General features: G+C 51.0%; 2 protein-coding genes across 2 annotated transcripts; one reads left to right on the top strand and one right to left on the bottom strand.

The window, feature by feature from the left end:
• The first annotated feature begins 15,264 nt into the window (after positions 1-15,264).
• Positions 15,265-18,439, top strand: GUCA2B (guanylate cyclase activator 2B). The gene is made up of 3 exons (XM_027110698.1): positions 15,265-15,357; positions 16,499-16,685; positions 18,378-18,439. The coding sequence occupies exons 1-3, from the start codon at positions 15,265-15,267 to the stop codon at positions 18,437-18,439; spliced, it is 342 nt and encodes a 113-aa protein (XP_026966499.1).
• A 2,440-nt stretch (positions 18,440-20,879) lies between these two features.
• GUCA2A (guanylate cyclase activator 2A) lies at positions 20,880-22,800 on the bottom strand. Its single transcript, XM_027110697.1, has 3 exons — positions 22,726-22,800; positions 21,473-21,662; positions 20,880-21,116 (listed from the first exon to the last, which is right to left on the bottom strand). The coding sequence occupies exons 1-3, from the start codon at positions 22,798-22,800 to the stop codon at positions 21,052-21,054; spliced, it is 330 nt and encodes a 109-aa protein (XP_026966498.1). The 3' UTR covers positions 20,880-21,051.
• Between the last annotated feature and the right edge of the window lie 4,152 nt (positions 22,801-26,952).

The following is a 26,952-nucleotide window of genomic DNA, read 5'->3' as shown; positions in this document are numbered from 1 at the left end:
TCCCTCTTGCGTCTCCCTCCCTCTCACCCTCCCTATCCAGCCCTTCTAGCTGGTCACAAAGCACAGAGCTGATCTCCCTGTGCTATGCGATTGCTTCCCACTAGCTATCTATTTTACATTTGGTAGTGTATATATGTCCATATATACACTACAACTCTTTCACTTTGTCCCAGCTTACCCTTCCCCCTCCCCATGTCCTCAAGTCCATCCTCTAGTAAGTCTCTGTCTTTATTCCCGTCTTGCCCCTAGGTTCTTCATGACCATTTTCTTTTAGATTCCATATATATGTGTTAGCATATGGTATTTGTTTTTCTTTTTCTTACTTACTTCACTCTGTATGACAGACTCTACGTCCATCCACCTCACTACAAATAATCAATTTTGTTTCTTTTATGGCTGAGTAATATTCCATTGTATATATGTGCCACATCTTCTTTATCCATTCATCCGATGATGAACACTTAGGTTGCTTCCATGTCCTGGCCATTGTAAATAGAGCTGCAATGAACATTGTGGTACATGACTCTTTTTGAATTATGGTTTTCTCAGGGTATATGCCCAGTAGTGAGATTGTTGGGTCGTATGGTAGTTCTATTTTTATTTTTTTAAGGAACCTCCATACTGTTCTCCATAGTGGCTGTATCGAGTTACATTCCTACCAAGAGTGTATGAGAGTTCCCTTTTCTCCACACCCTCTCCAGCATTTACTGTTTGTAGATTTTTTGATGATGGCCATTCTGACCAGTGTGAGATGATATCGCATTGTAGTTTTGATTTTCATTTCTCTAATGATTAATGATGTTGAGCATTCTTTCATGTGTTTGTTGGCAGTCTGTATATCTTCTTTGGAGAAATGTCTATTTAGATCTTTTGCCCATTTTTGGATTGGGTTGTTTGTTTTTTTGATATTGAGCTGCATGAGCTGCTTGTAAATTTTGGAGATTAATCCTTTGCCAGTTGCTTCATTTGCAAATATTTTCTCCCATTCTGAGGGTTGTCTTTTCATCCTGTTTATGGTTTCCTTTGCTGTACAAGAGCTTTTAAGTTATATTAGGTCCCACTTGTTTATTTTTGTTTTTATTTCCATCTCTCTAGGAGGTGGGTCAAAAAGGATCTCGCTGTGATTTATGTCATAGAGTGGTCTGCCTATGTTTTCCTCTAAGAGTTTGATAGTGTCTGGCCTTCCATTTAGGTCTTTAGTCCATTTTGAGGTTTTTGTGTGTATGGTGTTAGGGAGTGTTCTAATTTCATTCTTTTACATGTAGCTGTCCAGTTTTCCCAGCACCACTTATCATAGAGGCTATCTTTTCTCCATTGTATATTCTTGCCTCCTTTATCAAAGATAAGGTGACCATATGTGTGTGGGTTTATCTCTGGGCTTTCTATCCTGTTCCATTGATCTATATTTCTGTTTTTGTGCAAGTACCATACTGTCTTGATTACTGTAGCTTTATAGTATAGTCTGAAGTCAGGGAGCCTGATTCCTCCAGCTCTGTTTTTCTTTCTCAAGATTGCTTTGGCTATTCAGGGTCTTTTTTGTTTCCATACAAAGTGTGGAATTTTTTTTCTAGTTCTGTGAGAAATGCCAATGGTAGTTTGATAAGGATTGCATTGAATCTGTAGATTGCTTTGGGTAGTAGAGTCATTTTCACAATGTTGGTTCTTCTAATCCAAGAATATGGTATATCTCTCCATCTATTTTTATCATCTTTAATTTCTTTCATCATTGTCTTATAATTTTCTGCATACAGGTCTTTTGTCTACTTAGGTAAGTTTATTCCTAGGTATTTTATTCTTTTTGTTGCAATAGTAAATGGGAGTGTTTTCTTAATTTCACTTTCAGATTTTTCATCATTCGTGTATAGGAATGCAAGAGATTTCTGTGCATGAATTTTGTATCCTGCTACTTTACCAAATTCATTGATTAGCTCTAGTAGTTTTCTGGTAGCATCTTTAGGATTCTGTATGTATAGTATCATGTCATCTGCAAACAGTGACAGCTTTACTTCTTCTTTTCTGATTTGGATTCCTTTTATTTCCTTTTCTTCTCTGATTGCTGTGGCTAAAACTTCCAAAACTATGCTGAATAATAGTGGTTAGAGTGGGCAACCTTGTCTTGTTCCTGATCTTAGTGGAAATGGTTTCAGTTTTTCACTATTGAGGACGATGTTGGCTGTGGGTTTGTCATATATGGCCTTTATTATGTTGAGGTAAGTTCCCTCTACGCCTACTTTCAACACAGTGAATTTTTAAATAAACAGGTCAAAACACGTATCGATGAACTCTGCCCCATCAAGTGTATCACCTCAGACTAGTCAATGATGCTTGAAAATTTTCAGCATCGCTGTCATTCCTGGGCCACTTCTTCAGGATCCCAGGAGTGGCAAGTCTTCAAGGGAAGCAAGGCAGGGACCAAGTTGGGGTGCCATTGGGGTACAAATAAGATGTAGTAAAACACCACGAGAATAGTCTTCCCTGATTGCTGATTTGAGCCATATGTGAACTAGGAGCCGACTAGACTTGAACAGCTATTTCTTTTTTTTTAATTTACTTTATTGAAGTCTAGTTGATTTATAGTGTTGTGTTAATTTCTGCTGTCAGCAAAGTCATTCAGTTATACATATATATATTCATTTTCAGATTCTTTTCCATTATGGTTTATCACAAGATATTGAATTAATTCCCTGTGCTATATAGTAGGACCTTGTTGAACAGGCATGTCAGCTTATACGTTTTGATCTTTTTTCCCCAATACTATTTCTGAGGCTTTTTTTGATTCATTCATTCGAAAAGCGTTTATGGCCTTTCAGCCGGAACCACCATCTTCCAGTAATTTCACCAAAATGACTAACACAAAGAGAAAGAGAAGAAGCACCCACTGTATGTTCTCCAGGCCTCTTAGAAAACAGGAAGTTGTTCCTCTGGCCACCTACACGTGAACCTACAAGGAAGGTGATATCGACATCTAGGGACTAGCACTGTTCCAAAGGGAACAGCATGAATGTCACCACGGCAAAACTGAAGGAGTCTATGAAGTGGCCCTGTGTGCTGCTGGCATTATTGTAAACAAACAGGTGAAGGGCAAGATTCTTGCCAAGAGAAGGAGCATATGTGTTGAGTGTATTAAGAGCTGGGATAGGAGGGAGCCAAGGAGAAAAGTGCCCAGATTCAAGGGAAGCACTGGCCCACTCCCCCCAGAGAGGCAGGCTTTGTGAGACCGATGGAGAGGAGCCTGAGATGCTGGGACCCATCCCCTATGAACTCATGACATGATGAGGCGAAAAAAGCAAAACAAAATAATCACAGTGAAGATGCTCTGTGTGGTACCATAATGATGGGTGGATGTCATTATACACTTGTCCAGACCCACAAATACACAACACCAAGAGTGAACCCTAAGGTAAACAATAGACGTTGGGTGATCATAATGTGTCACTGTAGGTTCATTCTTGGTTTTAAAAAAAAAAAGGTAACATTCTGGTGAGTGTTGTTGATGATGGGGGAGGCCATGCATGTGTGGGGCCAGGGGTGTATTGGAAATATCTGTACCTTCCTCTTAATTTCATGGTAAACCTCCTCTAGAAAAATAATGAGGGAATTCCCTGGTGTTCCAGTGGTTAGGACTCTTCGCTTTCACTGCTGGAACCCCAGGTTCAATCCCTGGTCAGGGAACTAAGATTCCTCAAGCCGCTCGGCACGGCCTAAAAAAAAAGTGATAATAATAATGATAATAATAATGAAGGTATTTTTTTAAACCCTCTGGAATTTTTTTTCTTTAAAGGCACTTATTGAGCACATTATTTTTGCCAGCATAGATTTAAGCACTTGGGAGATACAAAAATGAGTAAAATATAGTCCCTGACCTTGAATAATTATAGCTTATGCTTTTAGAACTTTGACCATATGTGAGGCTCTGTGAATATGCTTTACACATATGAATTCATTTATTCCTCAGAGCAACCTTATGAGATGGGTACTCTTATAAACCCCATTTGATAGATGAGGAAACCGAGGCAGGGAGACATTAAGAAACCTGTCAGAGAGATCACATTCGGTAAGGAGCAGAGCCAGAATTTGGGCCCAGGCAGACTAACTACAGAGCCCACCACCTCACTGGTTGGCCACTTAAGAGCCTGAGCTGGGAAGGAAGGTTAAGAGAAAAATGAACATACAACTAGACAGCACCTGTGAAGGAGAGGCAGTTCCCTCATATGTCCTCACAAGCTCAAAGGTGTTCTGTTGAAAAGCCTTGGTAACCCTAGTCCAGAAAATGTTACCTACACCAGCCCATTTATTCCAAAACTACTCATGGAGCCTGTACAATGTGCCAGGTGTGTGCCCGATGGAAGGGACCCACCATGAGCACACCAGATGGGGTCCTGCCTCATGATGGAGAAGATGTACCTGGGCTGGGAGTCTCAAAGGCACCAAAGACGTGCACAGGGATTTGAGACCACCTTAACAGGGGAGTAACCTCCTCTGAGAATTAGAGTAAACTTGCTGGCTGGGGAGGGGAGTGGGGAAGTGGGGAATTTTAGCTGAGAGTTAGTTAGCTATGCTATGTGGCAAGGAGTGGGGTTCTAAGCAGAGGGAAATGCATAATATAAGGTCATGATATTGGAAGTTGCCTGGGGCACTCAAGGACTTGAGGGAAATCCAGCGCAACTGGCATGCAGAAAGAGGAAAAGATATGCTGGATGGACCTGGAGAGATTTTTCCAGATCCTTCGTCATGAAGTGATGGGCAAGCCATGCAAGTAGTGGGTTGTTTTAATTAGGGTAAGTTAAACTGCTATTAAAAATCAACTCCAAAACGTACAACCTTCCATCACAATAGAAGTTTCTCTCTTACTCACAGCAGAGTCCAAGAAATAGATGCATTCCTGGTTGGTAGACTGCTGTATCAGTTATCTAGTGTCCTGATGCTACGTAACAAACACCACAAAACTTCAGTGGCACACAGCAGTAAGTGCTTACCGCACAGGCATCTGGAAGCAGATGGGGCTTGACGAGATAGCACTGCTGATCTTGCTGGGCTCATTCACCAGCTCGTTCAACCAGCTCATGGGTTGCTGGTTGAAGGCTGGTCTAGGCTGGCCTTGGCTACACCGCTGGGGTGTCTTGGCTCACTCCATGTGTCTCTTCTCCAGCAGACCAGTCAGAAATGTTCATATGGAGATGGCAAAGGTGCAAACAAATAGGCAGGATTTCTTAAGACTTGGGCTTGGAACTGGCACACCATCACTTCTACTCCATTTTATTGGCCAAAGCAATGGGAGATATATATATATATATATATATATATATATATATATATATATTCCATTGATTTAACCAACGTACTCCACCTTTACAGGAGGTACTCCAAGTTCACATGACAATAGCTACAGGGAAGGATGAACCATTAAATTCACTCTATTTACATGGCCCCTATCCTGAACGTGTTGATTCAGGGACCCCGGCTCTTTCCTTCTTGTGACTCTGCCATCCTGTAGAACCTTGTCACCATCTGAAACCAATCAGTAAAAGGGGGAAATCAGGATGGGGAAGGTGCGCTGCCTCTTAAGAGCCTTGAACTGTAAGTAGCCTTCATTGTTTCTTCTCACATTTCAGTGATGAAAGCCAGTTATGTGACCAAGCCTAGCTGCACATCGCTGGCCAGGTAGCTGCTTTCCATCCAGGACTGTGTAGTATGAGAGAGGAGAGGAAATTTTGATGGCCAGCCAGCCATCTCTGCCACAGGGAATGACTCACCACCGTGCTACCCTCAATTCCTAAAGGAAGCAAGAGGAGAGTAAACACCTCCTGCGTCATAGTGCTGCCCCAGGTCGAAGTGATGGCAAACCCTCTATTATAACCCAACTCACCCAGCCAGATGTTTCCAAGGGGCACCAGAGAACAGCATATGTACTTGGACATCAGCCGACAGGGTGGCAGCCGAGGTGCTAACCTTTGCAGATCCCAAGGCAACAGATTAAGGAGTAGAGACCAGACACATTCCTTTGTCCCTGGGCTCCGTGACCCTCCTGAAGCCACACCCGGGCTTCCAGTGGAGCTTATGTGGGTGCGTCCCCCTCCTTCGATGCTGACCGCCCTCTCCCACAAAGAGGCTGCCACACAGGCCCTCGGGACACCCAGCCAACATCGAGCTCAACCGACTCAGCCAGGGGGGCAGGAGGACTCCCAGCACCCCCTGCCCGCTCCCTGTCGAGTGGTACCCCAGGGGCACGTGCCTCCAGAAAGCAGCGTGTTGGCTCGTCAAGCCTCCCTCCGGAAAGCCGAGACACGAAGCGAATGCCAATGATCCGCCACACCCGTGAGGAGGACACAATTAGAGCAAATTCTGCTTACGGTTCAGATTCAATATTTGGAAGGGATAATCCTGAAATAAGAGATTGCCTGATTTCTCTCCCCAGCCTGTGAATGGTTCATTAGCTCCTATTTGACATTTGATGGCGGAGTCTGATTGGCCTTATTGTGGGAGTTGGACTTTAAGAAGTCCCCAAGACAGAGCAATCAAGTTTCACAATGATCCCCAACTGCAGATTTCAAAGCATACATGGCAGCTGCGCCTTGGACATCAATCCCATGAATGCTGTGGGGAATTCGTATTTCATCCCCACTTAATGAAACTCAATCCTGCTTGGCAAAGCGGGGGTCCCTGACTCAGCAGTTAGGATTTCCTTAGCAGCTCAGCCCATGGGCTGCAAACAAAGAACCCCCAACTGGAGCATCGGTAAAGATGGTGTGTCCTGGGCTTGTGTGGGACCACCTGGGTGCTGGGATCTCTCAGGAATGTGAGATGGAGGCTGTGTCCTGGAGGGGATGCAGCCTAACTGTGGAGAGGGGTCCCTTGCGCCCAAACCAGAAACAATTAAGGTAGCAGGGGCTGGGTTCCATGGAGGGTGCATAAGGGCTGCGGAAGTTCCCAAGAAGAGGAAGGACTGTGGTCTGGGCTGACTTCCTGGAAGAAGCGGGCTGGGGCAGGACATGGGAGAGGGCTTCAGGAGCATCCCGGGCATGAGACGTAAGCAAACGGCTGTAAGGGCCCCCCGCTTCCGCGCCGGAGGCAGGTGGGGCCTCTTCGGGGTTCCTGGCACCTCCTGAGCTTCCCCACGCCCCGTGTCTGTCACACAGCATTGACCTCACCTGTCCTCGTGGACCATGAGCCCTTTGAGGGCAGGGACTGTCTTATCCGTTTCTGAGCCCTGGTGCCCAGCAAAGAACTGAAGCTCAATAAACGTTGACCGAATGAAGGACTGCAGCTAACCATCATGTATATGCATCTATAGCAGTATGTTGCTGTTACTGTCACATTGCCAGTGTGGGGATACATGAACCAACATCCAGGTCATTTCTTTGGCAAATTCCAGGACTCCCAGAACTTCTGAGAGGTTGCATTCACGGGGGATGTGAAGAGGACTCACCCTCTCCCTCAACTGTTGCCTTTAACTCCTAGGAGGGACAGAGGGTAGAGGGGACGAGGGGGCAGCTATTGAGGGTCTACAAAGTGCCCAGCACGGCGAGGGCTGCCTTATATCCACTTATGGCTCAGACAGGCCAGGTGTATGGTGCTATGACACCAGCTCGGGAGCTCTGCCACTTACAAGCTGTGTGTCCTCAGGAGAGTTAGAAAACCTCCCTTGCCCCAGTGTTCTCTGGAAAAGGAACGCTTTCTACCACCGAGGGGGATGTGAGGAAGCCATGTGCTTGCGCTTGTAAAGCCCTTAGATCAGGGCCGGCTCATCGTCAGTCCCCAGTGAACACTCGCTGGCATTGCTGTGCCCCCGTCACCCCATTTCTGCCACCACAGTGTGCTGTTTCCATGTCACCATCGAGAGAACTGACACAGTGAAGGGAATGATTTGCTCGAGAGCCCATAGCAGTGTGACCTCTGCTCTGCCTGACTCCAAAACCACAGCATCCGGGCGGCTGCTGGAGGGTGCTGGGGGAGTTGAAGAAGCGAGAACATCTGGATCCGGCTGCCCTGGGCTGGACGCCTTCCCGGGTCCTCCGTTAATCCCCCAACTTCCAGGCAGCTGCGCGAAGGCTGCTCCCCCAGGCCCGGCCTCCACCCTCCCAGTCCTGAGCCCCCACGCCCAGGCCCAGTCCTGCTTCAGAGGGACCCCGGCGGCCACCTGGCCCCTGTCCACAGCCAGGAGACAGAGGCCTCCCTTCCAGCACCCGGCACACACTCGCACTCCCCCGCTTACACACTCATGCAGACATAAACATGCACATGCCACATGCACATGCCTACACACGCTTACACATAGCTATCCACACACCACCCACACTCACACGTGCAGAGGCCCACACAGACGCAGACAGCCTACCCGTGTTCACATGCTGTCACACACGCATGCACATGTACACACACACACTCACCTACCACATGTGCACACACACACTCACCTATAGACACAAAGTGCACACATATATACACGTACTCACAGCAGGCAGGCATGCACACACGTGCTCACACACCTTTGACCACAGGGGGAGGAAGACAGAAACACATCAACAAAAACCAAGGTCAGAGGCACGCCATCTCCTCCCAAGAGAGCAGCGCAGCTCAGGCAACACCAGACCCTGGAGGCCCAAGTGTCCCACCCTCGCTGTGGTTCCCCGTTGCCCCGGGCTGCCCCTTAGCCGCTCCCAAGCCCCAGTTTCAGTGCCATGTCCCACCTGTGGCCTGCACTTTCTCCTCCCTCCCCTCGCCACTGCAGTCTTCTCGTTTACCTCAGCATTCACTATCTGGAGACCACAGGACTCAGACACCAGCCAGCAAGCTGGGGCTTTTCCCTAACGGCCTCATGCGCTTCCCCTTATGGAGACTGTCACACTCACATTGGCAGGACCCTCCACCCCTGGGAGGAGACGTGGGGACAGAGGCTTTCCACTGCCCCTCAAATCAGAGAGTATGTGCCTCCTCATCCATTAACTCTCAAGGGGTGGCTCAGAGAAGGATGCCTTACGGACAAGAGCAGCTCGGATCTCTCTGCATGCAGTGCTCCCTGCCTGACACCAGGGGACAGCCCTGATCCACTTATTTGTGTTTAAACACTGTTCCCAAACCCCAGTCCATAAAGACAATGGCAGCTGGGGAGAACACAAACAAACCTGAAAGGGCTGAGTGTGTGTGTGTGTGTGTGTGTGTGTGTGTGTGTGTGTGTGTGTGTCAAGATCAGTACAATATGGGTAGACTGGGGAAATGAGTCAAAAGGGAAGTCATAGGTTGAATGAGATTCAGTGTAGTTACTTATATTGGGGTACAAATTTGGTTCTGAGTCTCCCATTGGCCATAGCAAAAATAGAGCCATTCACTAGGTCACCCACTTCTTCAGGAAATGGCCAAAATTTCATTAGGGAAGCTGCTGGAAAACCACTACGCTTTGGTTTATACAACTCCCCATACAGGGTCTTCTAGATCAACTCTGCTTAGGTGTTCAACCCAATACACCGATTTTTCTTTAAATTTGTCATCTCTCCATTTTACCCTTTAATTCAAAGTGAAAGTTAAGCTCTCTAGCTCTAGAGCCAGACCTCCATTCTCACTGTGTCTGTTCCTGTCCTCCTCTTTTCTCTCTTTTTTTTTTTTTTTGCGGTACGCGGGCCTCTCACTGTGTGGCCTCTCCCGTTGCGGAGCACAGCCTCCGGACGTGCAGGCTCAGCGGCCATGGCTCACGGGCCCAGCCGCTCCACGGCATGTGGGATCCTCCCGGACCAGGGCATGAACCCGCGTCCCCTGCATCAGCAGGCGGACTCTCAACCACTGTGCCACCAGGGAAGCCCTCCTCTTCTCTCTTGATCCCACTCCAATCAGGTTTACATCCACTATTTTCCTGAAATTGATCCTCTCAGGGTCACCAGCCCCTTCCACGTAGCTAAATCCAGGGGCAGTTTCTGTCTTCACTTTACCAGAGCTAACCCAGCGTTTGACCCCAGGGAGCATGCTGTTGTTCCTGAAACACTTTTTTCGTTTGGCTTTGAAGACACAACCCTCTTCTGGGGCCCCATCTCCTGCTCCTTCTCCATCGGCTTCGCTGGTTCCTCCTGCTCTACTTTACCTCCAAATACTGCAGGGCCCTGTTACAGCTTGGCCCTGGGACTGGCCTCTTCTCCAACCAGTCACTCTCTCAATCCAGTTTCAAGACTCTAAGTATCAGATCCTCCTTGATGACCACACATGTATATCTGTGGCCCATACCATATCTCTACTCAGAGGTCAAGTAGGCATCTCAAACTCAACATGACCACACTGAACTCTCCAGACCCTCACCTAACTTGCTCATCCCTGCTTCCCATCTCAGTAAGTGGCAGCCCCATCTGACGTGGAACAACGTCAAGTTGTCCTTGACTCCTCCCCATTTACCCTCCACATCCAAGGGAACAGAGAATCCTGTGGGCTCTGACTTCAACGAATGTCTAGAACCCAACTTCTTCTCAACATCCCTATTCTGACACCCCCACCCACCCACCATTTCCAAACAACCAGCACTGCTCTGTGGGCAGTGGCTTTGTCTGTCTTGTTGGTTGCTGTATCCCTTGTGCCTAGAATGGTGCTTGGAACAAAATAGGCCATCAATAAATATGTGTGAATTAAATTATTATATACCCTAGAGTTTGCTATGCACATACGACACAAAAAGGATTTTGTTTCTTGATAAACAAGTGATTTCACAACTAGGAACACTAGTTCACAAATGTCTTCACATTTTTTGAACAGTCACCAGGTCCCTTACATATGGCAGGAAGATGCTAAACAAGATGAATAAGGCTCAGAGAAGTAGGACATTTTCCAAGACCAAACATCTAGTGGTTGGTGGAGTTAACATTTGACTCATATTCATTTATCGAACTCATCGGGTATTTATTAAGCACCAATCATGTGCCACATGTTGTTTGGGAAGAACCAAATAGACCAATTCCTTGCATTCTAGTAGTGAGAGAAACGCAAGAAGTGAAATGTGTGTCTATGACAGGTGCTACAAGAAACCAGGTTAAGGGAACCAGGAGTGGGGGAAGCTTTCTGAGGTAGGATGGTCGGGAAAGATCTCTTTGGGGAAGTGGCATTTGAGCAGAGACCTGGAAGAAGTGACGGGGTGAGTTACATAAGTGCGTGAGTAAAGAGCAGAATCCCGAGGTAAGCGACTTTTGGCAAGTTTGGGTGACAGCAAGGAAGTTGGTGTAGCTGGAACCCAGAGGGTGAAGGGCAGAATTTTTAGAGATGAGCTCAGAGATGTGGAGGGGAGCCAGAGGGACCTGGAAGGCCAGTGCAAGCCTTTGAATTTTACCCTGAGTAAAGCGGGAAGCTGTTAGTGGGTTTGAGCAGAGGAGAGACATAGTCTGACTTAAATTTTAACAGGCTCACTCTGGCTGCCTCCTGGAGGCCTGAAGACAGGCAAGAGTGGATACAGAGAGATCTGTCTGGAGACCTCTCTTGGCCAGGCTGTGGTGCTCAGTTGTTTGGTCAACCAGCAGTCTAGATGTTGTTGTGAAGATATTTTTTCCGATGTGATTAATGTTTACAATCAGTAGAGTTTAAGTGAATAATGTATGTGGGCTTCATTCAATCAGCTGAAGGCCTTAGAAAGACTGAGGTTTCCCGAAGAAGGAATTTTGCCTCAAGGTTGCGACATGGAAACCCTGCCTGAGTTTCCCACCTGCTGGCTTGTCCTGCAAAATTCAGACTCAAGACTGCATCTGAATTTCCAGCCTGCCAACCTGCCTTACAGATTTCAAACTTGCCAGCTCCAAAAATTGAATGAGCCAATTTTTAAAATAAATCTAGACAACTTATCTACAAAACAGAAATAGAGTCACAGATGTAGAAAACAAACTTATGGTTAACCAGGAGTGTAAGGGGGCGGGAGGGATAAATTGGGAGATTGGAATTAACATATACACACTACTGTATATAAAATAGATAACTAATAAGGACCTACTGTATAGCACAGGGAACTCCTCTCAATACTCTGTAGTGACCTATATGGGAAAAGAATCTAAAAAAGAGTGGATATAGGTATATGTATAAGTGATTCACTTCGTTGTACAACTGAAACTAGCACAGAATTGTAAATCAACTCTACTCCAATAAAAATTTTTTAAAGAATTAATTAATTAAATTTAATAAAATAATAAATCTAGATAGAAGATAGATAGACAGATAGAATACATATAAATATATAACAGGATTGGTTCTGTTTCTCTGGAGAATCCTGACTAATACCAGGCTGTTGCAAGAATCCACGACACCAGTGATGCATGGTGATAGCTTGGACCTTGGCAGTGGCAATGGAGATGATGAGACATAGTTGGAGTCTAGAAATATTTTGAAGGTAGAGCCAACTGGATTTGCTAATGAATGGAATTTGGCAATCAAAACAAAGGGAGGCATCAAGGATGACCCCCCAGATTTTTGGCCTGAGCAACTGAGTGAATGGTAGTACCCTCACCTGTTCTGCGAGATGCTGAGGAGGTGGATAAATGAGTCTGGAGCTGAGGGGAGAGATCAGGCTAGGGAGTGAACAGGGTACCGATGGCACTAAAGTCCTTGAGCCTGGATAAGATCTCCAAGGGGGTGACTATAGACAGAGGAAAGTGGTCCAAGGACTGAACTCTGGAGCCCCTGGGGCATTCTAAGCTCTAGAGGTCAAGAAGAGAAGAAAAAAACAACAAAGGAAACTGAGAAGATGGGCCAATGAAATTGGCAGAAAATCTGAAGAGCGTGTGTCCCAGAAGCCAAGTGGAGAAGGTGTTTTATTCCAAGAAAGATGGAGTGGTCAGGTGTGACAAATGCTGCTGGGAAATTGTCAGTTTGGGGGCAGGGAGGTACCGTGGCGGTGGGCACTGGGCAGGGAGTCCAGTGCGGAGAGAGGAGCGGCCCAAATACACACAGAGGCTAACTGCCACCCACTCTCCTCCGTGTTCAAGGTTTCCACACAGAGACCAGAGTCGAAGCTGGCATGACAGTCACTTCCCATGTCCCTCAAGAAGCCAGCACCCTGAGAAACGTCAACACACACTGTCTGAACGGGGGCAGTTGGCGAGGGTTTGTGTCTGTGCCTCTGTGGCGTGATGGATGGTGGGTCATTGGTGAAGAGATTAGAAAAAGCAGCATTGAGATATGAATCTGAGTCAGATTAGGCAGACAGGGAAGTCACACCTTGTTCCCAGGAAAAGAGTGACACATGATGGGCCTTGGCTGGCAGAGCTGAAAGACAGAGAAGGGAAGACCATGGCTACCGGGGCCTCCAAACCTACGGGCTTGTTCCTTGCCTCTTGGTGTCTGGCCAGTGGGGCTGAGCTTGCTTGGTGGAGAGAGCAAGGACTGGGGATTCGAAGATCAGAAGTGTCCCAGCTGCAGGTTCAGAGATGGGGCCTGTCAGGGAGGGCTGCATGGGGAAGGAGAGGCAGGGAAACCACCACTCACGACGTGGCCCCCACAGGCCAGGCACGTGCTGGGGAAAGGAAGCGTCACAGGCTCCTTTGGGATGGGACTGTCCAGTTTTTCCTCACAATAGCCACTGTGAGGTTGTCCATTATTTCCTCCACTTACTGATGAAGAAATGGAGGCTTGGAGAAGCCACGCAAGGTCACACAGGTGAGAAGTGCTGGAGTCTGGGTTTGAACCCAGATCTCTTACATCCAAGGCCTGTGTTCCTTCTACCATAAGCTGAGCAGAGGCAAGAATTCCAGAGAGAAAACCTGCTGCTCACACAGTGCCTGAACTTGTTGGGCCTGTAAAATGAAGATAATTATTACACTGTCCCATCAGATTGAATGAGATTAGGCCCATAGAACAGCATGGCACCTGTACATTAGAGAAAAGAGGGTTATTGCTACTGACAGTTATTTCAGTTTACAGATATGAAGTCATGGAAGAAAGTCTATTAAATTCTTCATACTCATAAGAGTAAAGGTCAAAGTCCGTATTCAAAGCAAGACAAAGGAAATACCAAAGTTCACTCAAGCTGTTTTCATTTCACCCCCAAGAAAAGAAAGAAGGAGATGAGCATTTCAGGCAGGTGGAAAGCAGCAGCAGAATCACGAGATGGGATTAGGCTCGTGCAAGGAGGATCAGCCTTAGGGAATACAGTGACATCAGATTTTAGCCACAGGCTGGAGAGTGGTCCTGAAATAGACAGATGGGCTATCTGGGCTTCAATTCAATGTTACGCACGGGGCACCTACCGCACGCCAGGCCTGGCAGAGCAGAGCCCTGGGACGGATGCTGTGGACAGCTGCCTTGGCTGGCAGTGGTGATGACGCCCTTGCAGACTTTGCCCACTTCTCCCTGACCCAGCCTTCAATCACGGAGGTCGTAGGTCATGCACTGCCCCGCATGGCAACTGTGAAATTAAGGGACCTGTGACAGCACGAGTTACCCCCAGATGAGAACGAGCTCAGGCGGGCCCAGCCCCATCAACTCTCACAGCGACCTCTTGTGGTGGATTCTATCATTATGCCCATTTGATGGAAGAGAAAACTAAGGCTCAGTCAGAGTCGATGTGACTTGCCAAGGTCACGCGGCTGCGGCAGGATCAGGATTCGAACCCAGGTCAATCTGTCTCCAAGGCAGGTGCTCTTTCCTCCATACTGGGGTAGGCTATTGGCTTCTGAAAGGCACCGACAGGTGAGATGGACAATACCTGGCCTGAGTGTACCCATCACCATGGGAAATGGCAGGCAGAGGCAGGTTGAGGGCCTGGGCAGGGACTGATCGGGATGGTCCTTAACTAGAACTGGGGAGAGGGGAGTGGGAGAGACATGGGTCTGAGGGCATGGAGAACTCTGAGGTCAGCCTTGTATCTGCCCACCTTGCCCTGGACCAACCTGTCTGTCTGCACCTTCTGACCTGAGAAAGGACCCTAGGCTGAGCTGGGTCAGATGCCTGAGGACCTGCCCTGCTATCGACTAGCTCTGTCACCTGGGACAAGACACGTTACCTCTGGAGCCTCACTTTCCCTGTCTGTGAAATGGCCTCCCTCTCACCCCACTCGCTCGCTGTCTTGTGCACAAGGCAGGCACTTAACACTGCATCATGCTCGGGTGTGCTCTGGGCCTCCTTACCCCTATCATCCCCAACCCCTTTCCCGGGAATGGGCTCTGGGCTTGTCAGGATGCCAGCCAGCTGTTCAGCCCCACCCTGGCTGGCCAGTTAATGAGTGACCAGGGAGCTGGAACCCGGCCTATAAAGAGCTGTCAGCTGGGGAATCAGGTGGGAGCCTGGTGCACGGTGGCGAGACACAGAGGGAACGAGATGGCTCACAGGGCACTGTCAGGGCTGCTGTTGTGTGGCGTTGCTGCGGTCTTCCTGGTACTGCTGCAGGGCGCACAGTCAGTCTACATCCAGGTTTGTCCTGAAGGTCCCCATGGTGAGAGGCTGGGATGGAGAGGGAATGCTGGGCAATTCACTGAGGAGAGCTGAGGACCCAGGGCTCAGCCCAACACCCAATCACAGCCCAGGGACACAGCTGGTTGGGGGGAGCAGCTGGGATGTCAATGGGGGCTATGATGGTGATGATAATAACAATAAATTATGGTCGTTCAGCATCGCTCTCCTCAAATGCCCCTCTCGGTCAGAGTTCAGATGTGGAACAAGACGTGATCCCTGCCCTTGAAGAGCCCAGAGGGGAAGGGAGACTTCTTTGATGCTCCCACAACTCTCTGTATTCACCCATGTATGGGGAGGAGGGCGGAGGGTCACCGGAAAAAGTTGCCCTGGCTGGTAACTCGAGCTGACATTGCAGCATGAGCAGGAGGTAGCCCGGCGCAGAGGTCACCGACTGCTCCAGACAGAGGGCACAGCATATGCAAAGGCCCAGAGAGAAGACAGCAGGGAATCTGGGTCTCCTTCCAGGGCAGCTGTGAGACTAGGAGTCTTCTGGAAACAGGGTCTGCCTGTGGGTGTGGCAGGTTGCCCGCTGGGCTCCTGGGTGGCACATTCCTGACTCTGGGCGGGGCCTCCTTGGGAAGGAATAAGGGAATCCTGGGGAAGCGGTGTCAGCTTCCCCCTGCAGCCTTGGCTTTGGAGCCCAGCTGGCTAGACTAGGCATTGCCATCATTTTACCATGTCAGTTCAAGGGCAATCAGGCAGTTATCGAGGGTGCCCTGGGTACCAGGCACCAGAGAGCAGTGGAGTTTGATTATCTCCATTTGTCAGATGAGGCTCAGAGTGGGGAAGAGATGGTCAGCCAGTCGGGAAGAGCTGGGATTTGAACCGAAGTCCCCTGGCCTTCAAAGCCCACGCCTTGAACCAACGTGCTCCACGGCCCTGCTCGACCTCATCTCCCAGTTAGCCTGTGACACAGGGGTGTGAAGTACCAGGCCCCACCTTCCATGCAGGCAGTCTTCCGAGTGTGACCTTGACGTTCCCACTCCGTGAGAACACGGAAGCTCTGCGGGGCCCGGGAAACCCTGGTCTCCCGGCAGTGCCCCACCCCCTTCCTGCTCAGGTTTTGATACCCTCCCGTCTCCTCTCTCTCTTCTTCCAGTACCAAGGCTTCCAGGTCCAGCTGGAATCGGTGAAGAAGCTGAATGACCTGGAGGGGCAATGGGTGCCCAGCCCTGACCTGAAAACCCAGAGATCCCAGTCCTCCATGTGCCACTACCCGTCCCTGCCACTGGACCTCCAGCCCATCTGTGCCTCTGGGGAAGCAGACAGCATTTTCCAGGACTTGAGTGAGTCCCCCCACCCCTGGCAAGACTCCTGCCCCTCATTCTCTCTCCTCCCCACACCCTAGCTCCTCTACCTCGTGTGGTTTCTGTTAAACACCCAGTGGCTGAGAACAGGGAGATTCAAGAAACTCAAGCCCCTGGCCTCCCCGGTTGGGGCACTGAAATCAGGCATGCCAGGAACCCCTTCAGTCCCTGGCAGCCTGGACGGGGTGATCAGCCTACTTCCAAGACTACACAGATTGGGGGGAAAGGGACACAGGAAACGGACCCATAAAAATGATTGCAATGCAGTGGGATGATGGGGGAGGCACAGTGGGGACACGGGAGAGAGATGGCTCACGTCCACAGTGGCATAAGTGTTACTGAGTCCAACTGCACGACAGGCCAATAAATCAGAGACGAGGTGTTGAGGCATGGAATACAACTTTATTTGGAAAGCCAGCAGACCGAGATGATGGCAGACTAAGGTCTCCAGAAAACCATCTTATCGGGGTTTGGATGCCAGTTTCTTTTATAGAACAGAGACGGGGAGGAGATGAGGAAATAAAGTAAAAAGGCCATAAGTTTTGCAAATGTCCCTTGGAATAGCCAGCCTCTGGGAGGGGATGTGTTAATTTCTTCTTTCTTGCAGCCATCCACAGGGTGGACAGGGTCAGGATGCTTCCCTGAACAATAGCACTTTGGTTTAACATTCAGGCAGGGTTCCCCAAGGCAGGCCATTATGTGTAGACAGTATCCTTTTAGTGAACAAAAGCAGCGGAAAGAAAAGGATAAAGTAAAAGAAACAACAGATCCAACATGTAGTCAGATTTGACTCTTCCCTGTTACATAACGGGATCTGAAATGTTTCCAAGACGGGGTGACATCTAAGCTGAAATGTGAGGGATGAAACAGCTGGCCAGGAGAACGCGGCAACTGGCTAGTATTTTTTCTTTTTTTCTTTTGATTTTATTGGAGTATCATTGATTTACAATATTGTGTTAGTTTCAGGTGTACAGCCAAGTGATTCAGTTATACATACACATCTATTCATTCTTTTTTAGATTCTTTTCTCATATAGGTTATCACAGAATATTGAGTAGAGCTCCCTGTGCTATACAGTAGGTCCTTGTTGGTTATCTATCTTATATATAGTAGTGTGTGTATGTTCATCCCAAGCTCCTGATTTATCCCCCCCCCCACTCTTCCCATTTGGTAACCACAAGTTTGTTTTCGACATCTGTTAAGTCTGTTTCTGTTTGTGAATAAGCTTATTTGTAACTTTTTAAATTAGATTCCACATGAGTGATAGCATAGGATATTTGTCTTCCTCTGACTTACTTCACTTAGTATGATAATCTCTAGTAGCTAGTATTTATTGAGCACCTACTAAGTGCCAGGCCCTGGGTCAATCTCTTTGCCTGCAAGCTCTCCTCACAACCCCTCTGTCAGGCTGACACAGTCGAGCAGGCAGGAAAACTCAGGCACAGAGTTTAAGTGACTTGCCCAGGCACTGCTAGGAGGACAGAACCTGGGACTTGAGCCCAAGCTGCTCACACTTCTAAACTTTCTTGCTCTTAATCTATGAGAAGGATGCCAGGCCCCTGCCTCCAACCCTCTCAGAAGCAGGCCTTCTCTGGCTGCCTGGTCAGTGGCTCCTTGGACCACAGATGTTTCAGGTTCAGGTTCAGCTGACCAGTTTTCTCCTCTGCCCAGGGACCATCGCTGCTGATGACTGCGAGCTGTGCGTGAATGTTGCCTGTACTGGCTGCAGCTAAGATGGCCTGGGTGCCCTGAGCCCACCCTGGACACCGTGCCCCACCCCCGCCCACTGCCTTCACAGCACCCACCCCCATCCAGGCTCTGGGGGTCCCCGCCACCACGGTCATCCCTGCCCCCCACCCCGCCCTGCAGGGCCCGAGCAGCTGGATCTGACACAAAGCAGTTGGACCCACGGTTGGAGGAGAGTGTGGCCCTGAGGCAGCCCTGCTGCTGAATAAAGATTCCCCACCTACACGCAGAGTCAGGCGTCCATTTGTTCACCCCCAGGAGCCACAGGCAGAGCTGCCTGGGAAGCTGGGGGGGTTGGGCTCCTGTGTCAGGCGTTTTCATGGCTTCCTCGCCTGAGGAGTTGCTCTGTTTCATATCGAAGGAGTGAGGCTCTGGGTGGAAAGGAGTCGCCCATGATCACCGGCTGGGAAGCTACAGAGCACCCAGATCCATCTGACCTCCCAAGCTGAGCTCAAGTCCTGGCCCAGCTGCAGAGCCAGAGCTTCTGTGCTCCTGGTGGGGCTGGGGAAGGGACGGGGGGCTCCCTCCCGTAGGTGGGACTGCAGTGGAGGGGGTGGAGGGAGGAACCACGTGGTGCCCCTTCGGGGCTGATTCTGCCCCAGGCCTGCCTGAGTTCACCTTTACCCTCCTTCTGGGGCTCCCCAGGACTGCCTGGCCAGCTCCATATGGAAGGCCTTCCTTCCCTCGCTCCATCCTGGTGGCCCTAAGGAATATTAATAGTACCAGCATCTTCTGAGCATTTGCTATACCCTAGGTACTGTTTTAAACGCTTTGTAGGTATTAACTCACCGAGTCCTCACAACAGTTCAGTGAAGCAGGTAATATTCGCATTACCTTTACAAATGAGGAGACCCAGGTACAGAGAGAACTAATTAGTCCAGGGTCACAGGTTCAGCAAAGTGGCAAAGCAGGCTTCTTCCCAGGAAGTCTGGGCCAGAGTCTATACTTTAAACCATCATGTTACCGCCTCCCTGTGACTCCAGGCCCCAGCTGCAGCTAATGACACTCAAGGGAGGATGTCCTGCAGCCACTGCATTCCCCCAGGGACCTTCAGTGCTCTACTAAAGGCCAAGAGACAAGACTGGGAATTCCTGGGAGAAGGGCTTTCCACAGGGTGGCTTCCTCCCCGGCCTCTGTCCGGGCAGCCAGAGAGGAGAAAAGCCAGGTAAAAGGGGCCATGCCCTCTGAACTCAGCTCCCAGGGCCAAGCCCATGGTGGATTCCCCCAGACCAGCTGCTCCTCCTGTCTGCCCAGTTGTGCTCCATCGTCCTGTAACCTCCCAGCCTCCCAGGCCACACCCCTTGGAGCTCTGGCTCCTTCCGGTCCTCCCCCCACAGCAAGTCTGGCTAGGGGCCTTTGCATTGCCTCCTGCGTCTCTCTGGGCCCCTCCCATCCCTCTATCATCACTGCCTCCCTCCCTGTCCCATCCTCTCTCCCCCGAGAGGCCAGAGCTTCCTCCCTGCCCTACATCCTGCAGGCTCTCCATGCCCACCAAGCCAGAGGAACACTGCAGTGCTGCTCCAGCAGTGCCCCTTACCCTTCTGTGCCTCCCCAGTACCAACCCGCAAGTCTAAACTGAGCCCACTCACCATCTGGCCTCGTCTCCCACCTGCCTGGGAAGGAGGCAATAATGGGAACTGCCACTGAGGGAGCACCTGCTATGTGCCAGGCACAAGGCAGAGCCATCTAGACAGAAATAATAATAATAATAATAGCATCAGCACAGTGCTCGCTCACACTGGGCCCGGTGGAGCTCTAAGAGTTTTCCCTGTATTACCTCATTTAATCTTCACTCACCCCTGTGAAGTAGGGGAGAGAACAGGCTAAGTAACCTGCCCAAAGTCACACAGCTGGTAACAAGCAGTGCCTGGACTGACACCCAGAGAGTTTGGCTCCAGAGTAGGAGCATTAAATAATTCTACCCCACCACCCATCTCATCAGGCACCCCTGCAACCTTGGGAGGAGGGATCTCCCAAGAGATCAGGGGTGAGCAGAGGTGAGGGGAGCAGAGGACATAGTGAGAACTATGGCTTGGGGTGTGGGCCCTGGGGGGAGGGCAGGAGGCATTGCTGAAGTGGTCAGGACGGGGCCAGATTCTGAGGCCCCTTGAACACTCTCCGGCCAGGGGCTGATCTCATAGCCCCTCAGTGCTTGTGTCGGTCATCCAAACCAGCACAGGAGCTCACATGTGGCTTACGGATCATGAAAGAAAAGCAGAAGTTCCACCTCCTCCATTGGTGGTCGTTGGATTCAAGTCTCCTCGGCGTCTGTGAGTGGGGGGCAGTACCGATACTGGCTTAGCAGGAAGAGCAGGGTTCTTGCACTTAGCACACTAAACCCTGAGCTGGCGAGGGCAGGGTAGGCATTCATAAAGTGGGATGAAAGAAGGAATGAAAGCAACACCAGGAGGACTCTGGAATCTGGTTTATTATCCGCCGGTGGGGGTGGATCTTGGAAAGTACCGGCAGCTCGGATGCGGGCAGGGGCTGGGCCTCCCCAGGCTGCCCTCTCGTCACTCCTCCATTCTGGGTAGGTGGAGCTGCGAGGAGGGGGAGCGGCCTGCGGGGGAGGGACAGAAGGTAGCGAGCACCCGCCGTCCTAGCATCCAGCACAGGCAGCGTAGGCACAGATCTCACACGTGCTCGGATCCTCGGCGATGGCCTCTGGACAGGAGAAACGGGGCCCCGTGAGAGCAGCTTCCTCTGCCCAAAGCTCCCGCCGTCCCTTGAGCCAGAGTTTGAACATCCGCTACCCAGGAGAAACCCAGGCCTGTCCTCTCTGACCAGCGGCACTTCCCACCCCAAACCAGGACACAAGTACGGCAAGCCGGCCAATCAGGGCGGAGAGCCTACCCAGAAAGGCGTTACAGCCGAGACCAGACAAACCAGGACACACAGCAGAGGGCTTAATCAGAGCAGAGCTCATCCTCGGAATCCCACCAATCAGAACACACCTCTCCTTCAAGTGCCACCAATCAGGGAATTCCTGGGCCCCGCCCTTCAGAGAGGGGGTTACTCACCGAGCCTCTCCAGGATCTCCTGGGCGTTGGGCTCCTTGCAGAGAGGCTTGAGTTCTTCGGGAAACCTCAGGGAGCTACAGAGGATGGGAACGAGGGATCCACCAGTATTTCTAGACCTCCTAGGCTCCTGGAGCTGCTGGAGGTCCTTGAGCTTCTTCACTGACTCCAGAGAAAAGGAGAACTCTCCATCCTGAGAGAGACATGTCCAGGGTGTGAGGCCAGGCTACATACAGCCTGCTCCCTGGCCGCTTCCCCGAGGACCGCCCCCTCTCCAGCCCCGGTGCTCACACTCAAACAGTGTTTGCGGCACACGGGAGCCAGGTGCTCCACTGCGGGGCAATATAAGGTGGTCAGAGCTCAGAGCCAGACACTGGGCTTGAATCCTGGTTTTGCTCTGCGACCATGGACGGGTCATTACACTCTGGGATCCTAGGGTCTGCCTGTTATATGAGGAATGGAGAAGACAGATGCGAAGCGGCAGGGACACAATAGTTGCCTATTAGTGGGAGCCACTGTGCTGATTTGTAGGGAGAGGCACAGAGCTGGGACCAAGGCTCAGGCATCCTGAATCCACATGGCTGTGCCCCAGTTGTCTTCACCCCTGCCTGAGAGCAGTGTGGGCTGATCCCCTGGCCCCCGGCTCCAGCCTGCTGCCTGGCTGATGTTTGAGAAGCAGTAAAAGGCCTCCCGGGGCCTGGCTGTGATAGAATGGGGCCCCCGATGAGTACCAGGCTGGCCTACGGCCGGCATCCACACCAATGGGCACACCCTTCCGTCAGGACCTCCAGGCTGTCCAGGTGATTCCTGAGACCCAGGCCAGGGCTGTGGCTGAGGAGGAAGGTCTGGAACTGAATCAAGCTCCTTCCCTTCCCAACCATGTGCCCACGCCCAGTTACAGAATCTCTCTGAGGCTCTATTTGACGCCTCTGAAAACTGAGACTAATACTCCCTCTTGCCACGGTGATCCTGGCGTCACGGTGACATACTGGAGGAACCTGGTCATGGCAGGCACTCTGTAAATTGGCTAATCACCTGCCTTTCCCAAACTGTTTCTCTTTTCTCTACCTGATGTTCTTTCTCCAAGTTTGAAGAGGAAGGCGTAAGAGGCAGGACTGAGAAGGGGGTCCCTGGGGAAGAGTCAAGCCTTAGACATACTCCCCACTCCGTCCCCAGAGGGGTGCTCTATCAGGGGACAGGCCCTGGGCCCTGGACATAGAGAGCCAGCTGGGCCACAGTAGGGACGGAGAATTTACCTTCACGGTGACTCCCCCTGCTAGGGCGGCCCAGGCCCCAAGGAGGCACAGTGCAGAGAGCAGGAAGGTGTTCATGGCAGCAGCGCCCAAGAGAGAAGAGGGCTTGGTTCTGCATGCAAGGGGAAAACAGTGGGACTTTTAAAGAGAGCAGGGTTACTGAGTAACCCAGGAGTCTTTGCCAGTGTCTCATCTGCTTGCTTGTCAACTTAACCCTAATCAGATAAGGCCCAAGACAGCCCTGGCCGGTAAGAAATCAGTCGGGGGAGGCCGTCAGAGCCCCAGCCCCTTCCCGGACTCCCACTTTAACCCATGGCTGGGCTGGGTCCTGCATTCAGGACCAACCACTCACACTCACTGATGGCTGTGGGCCACGCCATGCGCCAGGGTGGGGCTGCAGACCCAGCCCAGCCCTTAAAGAGGGAGGACCAGTGGCGATGCAGGGTGATTAGGGGAGTGGGTGGGCATGAGGAATGGAGGGGCCATTCGACCAGCCAAGGGGCGGGACAGTTCAAGAAGCTTTCCCAAAGGAGGTTTAGAGAATGGGTGGAGATTTTCTTAGAGAAGGGGCTGAGGGTAGAAGGCCGTTTCTCGCAGAGGATACTACACGTGAGACAGCAGGGAGGTGAAATAGGCCTGGAATAATCGAGGAAATGTGAGTAATTCAGCCTGCGGGGGAGGAGGAGGTTGCCAGGCGGCTTCAAGTGTTAAGAAATGAGATTACCAAGGCAGGCGTTAGGTTTGGCCACTGTGACTTTGAGGAAGGACTCAGCTCTGCCATCCGCAGGCCTGGTTCGAGTCCCATCTACTGCCCCATTCCTGTGTGTGTGAATCTGGACAAATTGTTTCCCTCTCTGAACATCAGGGCCCCTTGTATCCTCTCTGGGGACCAATATAATAATACGTACCTCGTGGGGTTATTTTGAGAATTAAATGAGGTTATAAAAATGCTTACCTCAATGCCTGGCATACAGAAAGCACTCAGTAAGAGACCCTTCAGTTACCATTACTTTGTTCAACAGCCACAACAGCTTCTGGTCCCCGTTGGCCCCTCTGGAGACCACCTGCCAATCTGAGCCACAGCCTGTTCTCATCTGGTGCTGGGCCTGCTGTCCTGCCTGTCCTGCAGCCTCAGATCATCCTTGGATGTGCTCTCCCCACTCCCTCCTGATTCCCTTGCCCCCTGCCCCTCTAACCATCCCCCCCACCCCCTGCCCGCACCGTGTCCCTCCTCTTTTTGCTCTGCTTCCCCCAACTAACTCAGCCTAATCTCCCCCACCCTGGCCTTTCCTGCCAGGCTCAACTCTCCCAGCATCCCTGCCTTTGAATATGCTACTCCATCTGCCTGGAAGGCTTTTCCTTCCTTGTCACTAGGTGAACTCCTACTTAAACTTTAAGGCCCAGATCAAATAACCCCCACTGCATCCTCAGCTAAATAACCTCTCTTTGTTCTCACAGAACCAGATACATTCCCCTACTGGGGATCTTGTTGAGTTGGATTACTTGGGTGTGCGTCTCTGCCCCTCTAGACTCTGACCCTCATGAGGACTGTACCCCGGCATAGTGTGTGTTCATTGTATTCTTTTGTGAGCAGAGCCTCCAGGACACGGAGGAAGGGGAGCCCTGGGAGCTGCTTTGTTCTAATCTACAAACCAATCTGGCTGCAAGCCAGGATGGCTCCAAAGAAAGGAGTGGGGGTGGGAATCCCTGGGTGGGAAAAGTCAACACTGCAGGGGAAATTGGAGGGTACTTCAAAGGGGTTCAGCCCAAGGGAGGGGCAGGAAACACTTGGCCAACCTGCCCTCTCAGGCTAGTCCTCAGAACCAGACTAAGATTCCCTCCCTTTTCTAGTGTGTGTGTGTACACTGAGGAGTGTGTGTAAGTTGAAGTGTGTTAGTATATGCAAGGTGTGTGTGTGTGTACGCTGAAGTCTACATGTCCAGTCCAGCCACATGGTGGCCGCTGCTAGCTGAGAGCTGGGTGGGAATGAGCCCCAGCAGAGGGTTAGGGATGGGATAGGGTACCTTAGGGTTACGGATGGAGTTTGGGTTGAAGGTGAGGCTAGAGATACACATAAGGGTAGGATGTATTGTGATTGGGATGGTGGTGAGCACAGGTAGAGATCAGGAGTGCAGCTGAGGCTGGCGCTGGGGTTGGGATTGGGGTTGGGTGGACTTGAGCTGGGTTAGGTGAAAGCTGGGTTAAGATCAGTCTTAGGTTACCAACTGGGACTGGAGTTACATTAGGGCAAGATGAAGTAGCAGATAGTGATAGGAGTTCAAGTTAGGACTCAGATTGGGGTTTGAGTCAGGGTCAGGATGGAGCTGAGCTTGGGTGTGGGGTAAGGGTCAGGGTTAGGTTTGGAATCAGGGGTGTAGCTAGGATTGGGTCGATGTAGGGATGGTAGCTGACATGGAGGTTGGTTTGGGGTTAGCTTAGGGTTCTGTGGTAGGGTTAAGGCAGGAGCTGAGTCTGCAGTTTAAGTTGGAGGTGTGGGTGGGGTCAGGTTTATGACTGGGGCTGGGGCTGGGGTTAAGTGCGGGGCTCAGGCTGGACTGGGTTTGGTTTAGCATGAAGGATGGGGTTCGGTGTGGCCGCTGTGGGCTGCAGGAGCCCTGTTTCTGGCTCCCTTTGGCTTTTCAGTCTTTCCCCTCCTAGGTTACAGTGGGACTGGGGGTAAAGGGAGGGGCCTCTGGTTCCTGAAGCCTCTTTCTCCCATAACCCCCTAGCCGGGGCTTACCTGCTGCAAGGCTGGGGTGGAGCGGGTGTGTGGGAGTGATGTAAGCTCCACACTGTGAGAAAGAGGAAACGGCTCACAGGCCTCAGCACTGTGGGCCCTGACCTACCCAACCCTACCTCTGACATCTCCCCTGGGAAACGTGAACCAACGCCCCTCCCACCCCTGCCAATTCCCTGGCCCAGCCTGGGCCCAGGCGTGAGTTCAGACCCCCTCCCTCCTCTCCTGCATCGAAGCTGCTGGATCTTGGGGTCCTCTTGGAAGCCTGGGGTTCTGGATCACCCCAGGCCCCCACCTGAGTCCTGTGGCCTCGGTTCCCCAGCACCCCAACACCCTTCATCATTTCTTACGGGTGGTGAGTGGGTCTGGGTTGTTTGGGCACCTCACATCCAAAGGCCACCCCTTCTGGCAAACTCTCACACCTCCATAGCCTCCCAGGCCATGCCACCTCTACCTGCCTCCCCACCTGAAAACCCATCAGTGGCTGCCCCAAACCTTCAGAAGGAAGCCCAGACTCCCTGTCCTGGCATCCAAGGCCCATCATGGTCAGGCCCCTGCTCACCCTTCACCCAGGATCCCGAAAGACTCCCTAGGAGTGGGCCAGGAAGAAGGGGCCCATACCTGGGGTGCTGTAGGTGAAAAAGCTCCAGCTTTGGAGCCAGGCAGCCCTGGGGTAGAGTCCTAGCTCCATCGGTGAACAGCTGTGTGCCCTTTCTGAACCTCAGTTTTTGCATCAGAAAAATGGAGACAATAACAACTACACTGAATTTTGGGTTGCCGAGAAAACTGTCCTCACTGACTTCCAGCCCCAGCAGGCCTGTGTTAAGACCATCCCCACCACCTCTGGGCTCCACCAGCCTCCTATACTCTCCCCTTATAAAACCTACCAAACTATCTGTCCTGCCCACTTTCCTACGAGCTTCTGAGAGCAGAGCCTGTGTCTTGCTCCATCGTGGCCCCAGTACCCATACAAGGCCTGGCACTTAGTGGGTAGCCCCGATCTCTCAGGAGGCCAGGAAGGCTGTGGTATTAGTAATAATCATAACATTAAGAATAGCAGCGAATGTTGATCAAACACTCGCTCTAGGCTACGTGCTTTACAGGTGTGAAAACCAGACCCAGCCCTGCAGCCCAGCCACCCCTCACCCACTGCTGGCAGCTGCGTGGGTTTCCCCTGCTGTCGGGCCGCCCTCTGGTCTCTGTGAGGATGCTGATGCCATTCCTTTTGGCCTAGAGATTGTTGGACTCTTGTGTTTGGGTGACCTCGTCATGGTTCCAGGGTGCCTGTTAAAGTTGGGTCCACTGAGGCCCAGCCCTCCCAGGCCTGGCTCTGCTTCCCTGCAGGCTGGAGGCCTCAGCTGACCCTAGGGAGAAAGGCCTGGAACAGAGCCCGGGTGGGAGTCTGAAGGCTCCCATGCTGATCTGTGTGACCATGAAGAGGCTGTGGCCCACACTTTACAGCCTCCGCATCCTGCTTGCATACATGTCCTGGA

This window comes from Aethalodelphis obliquidens, unplaced genomic scaffold (genome assembly GCF_003676395.1).
Source record: "Aethalodelphis obliquidens isolate GAN/ISIS:26980383/991018 unplaced genomic scaffold, ASM367639v1 scaffold9, whole genome shotgun sequence".
Taxonomy (NCBI): Eukaryota; Metazoa; Chordata; class Mammalia; order Artiodactyla; family Delphinidae; genus Aethalodelphis; species Aethalodelphis obliquidens.
The sequence above is the reverse complement of the archived record's forward strand: the minus strand, read 5'-3'. Positions and strand labels throughout refer to the sequence as shown.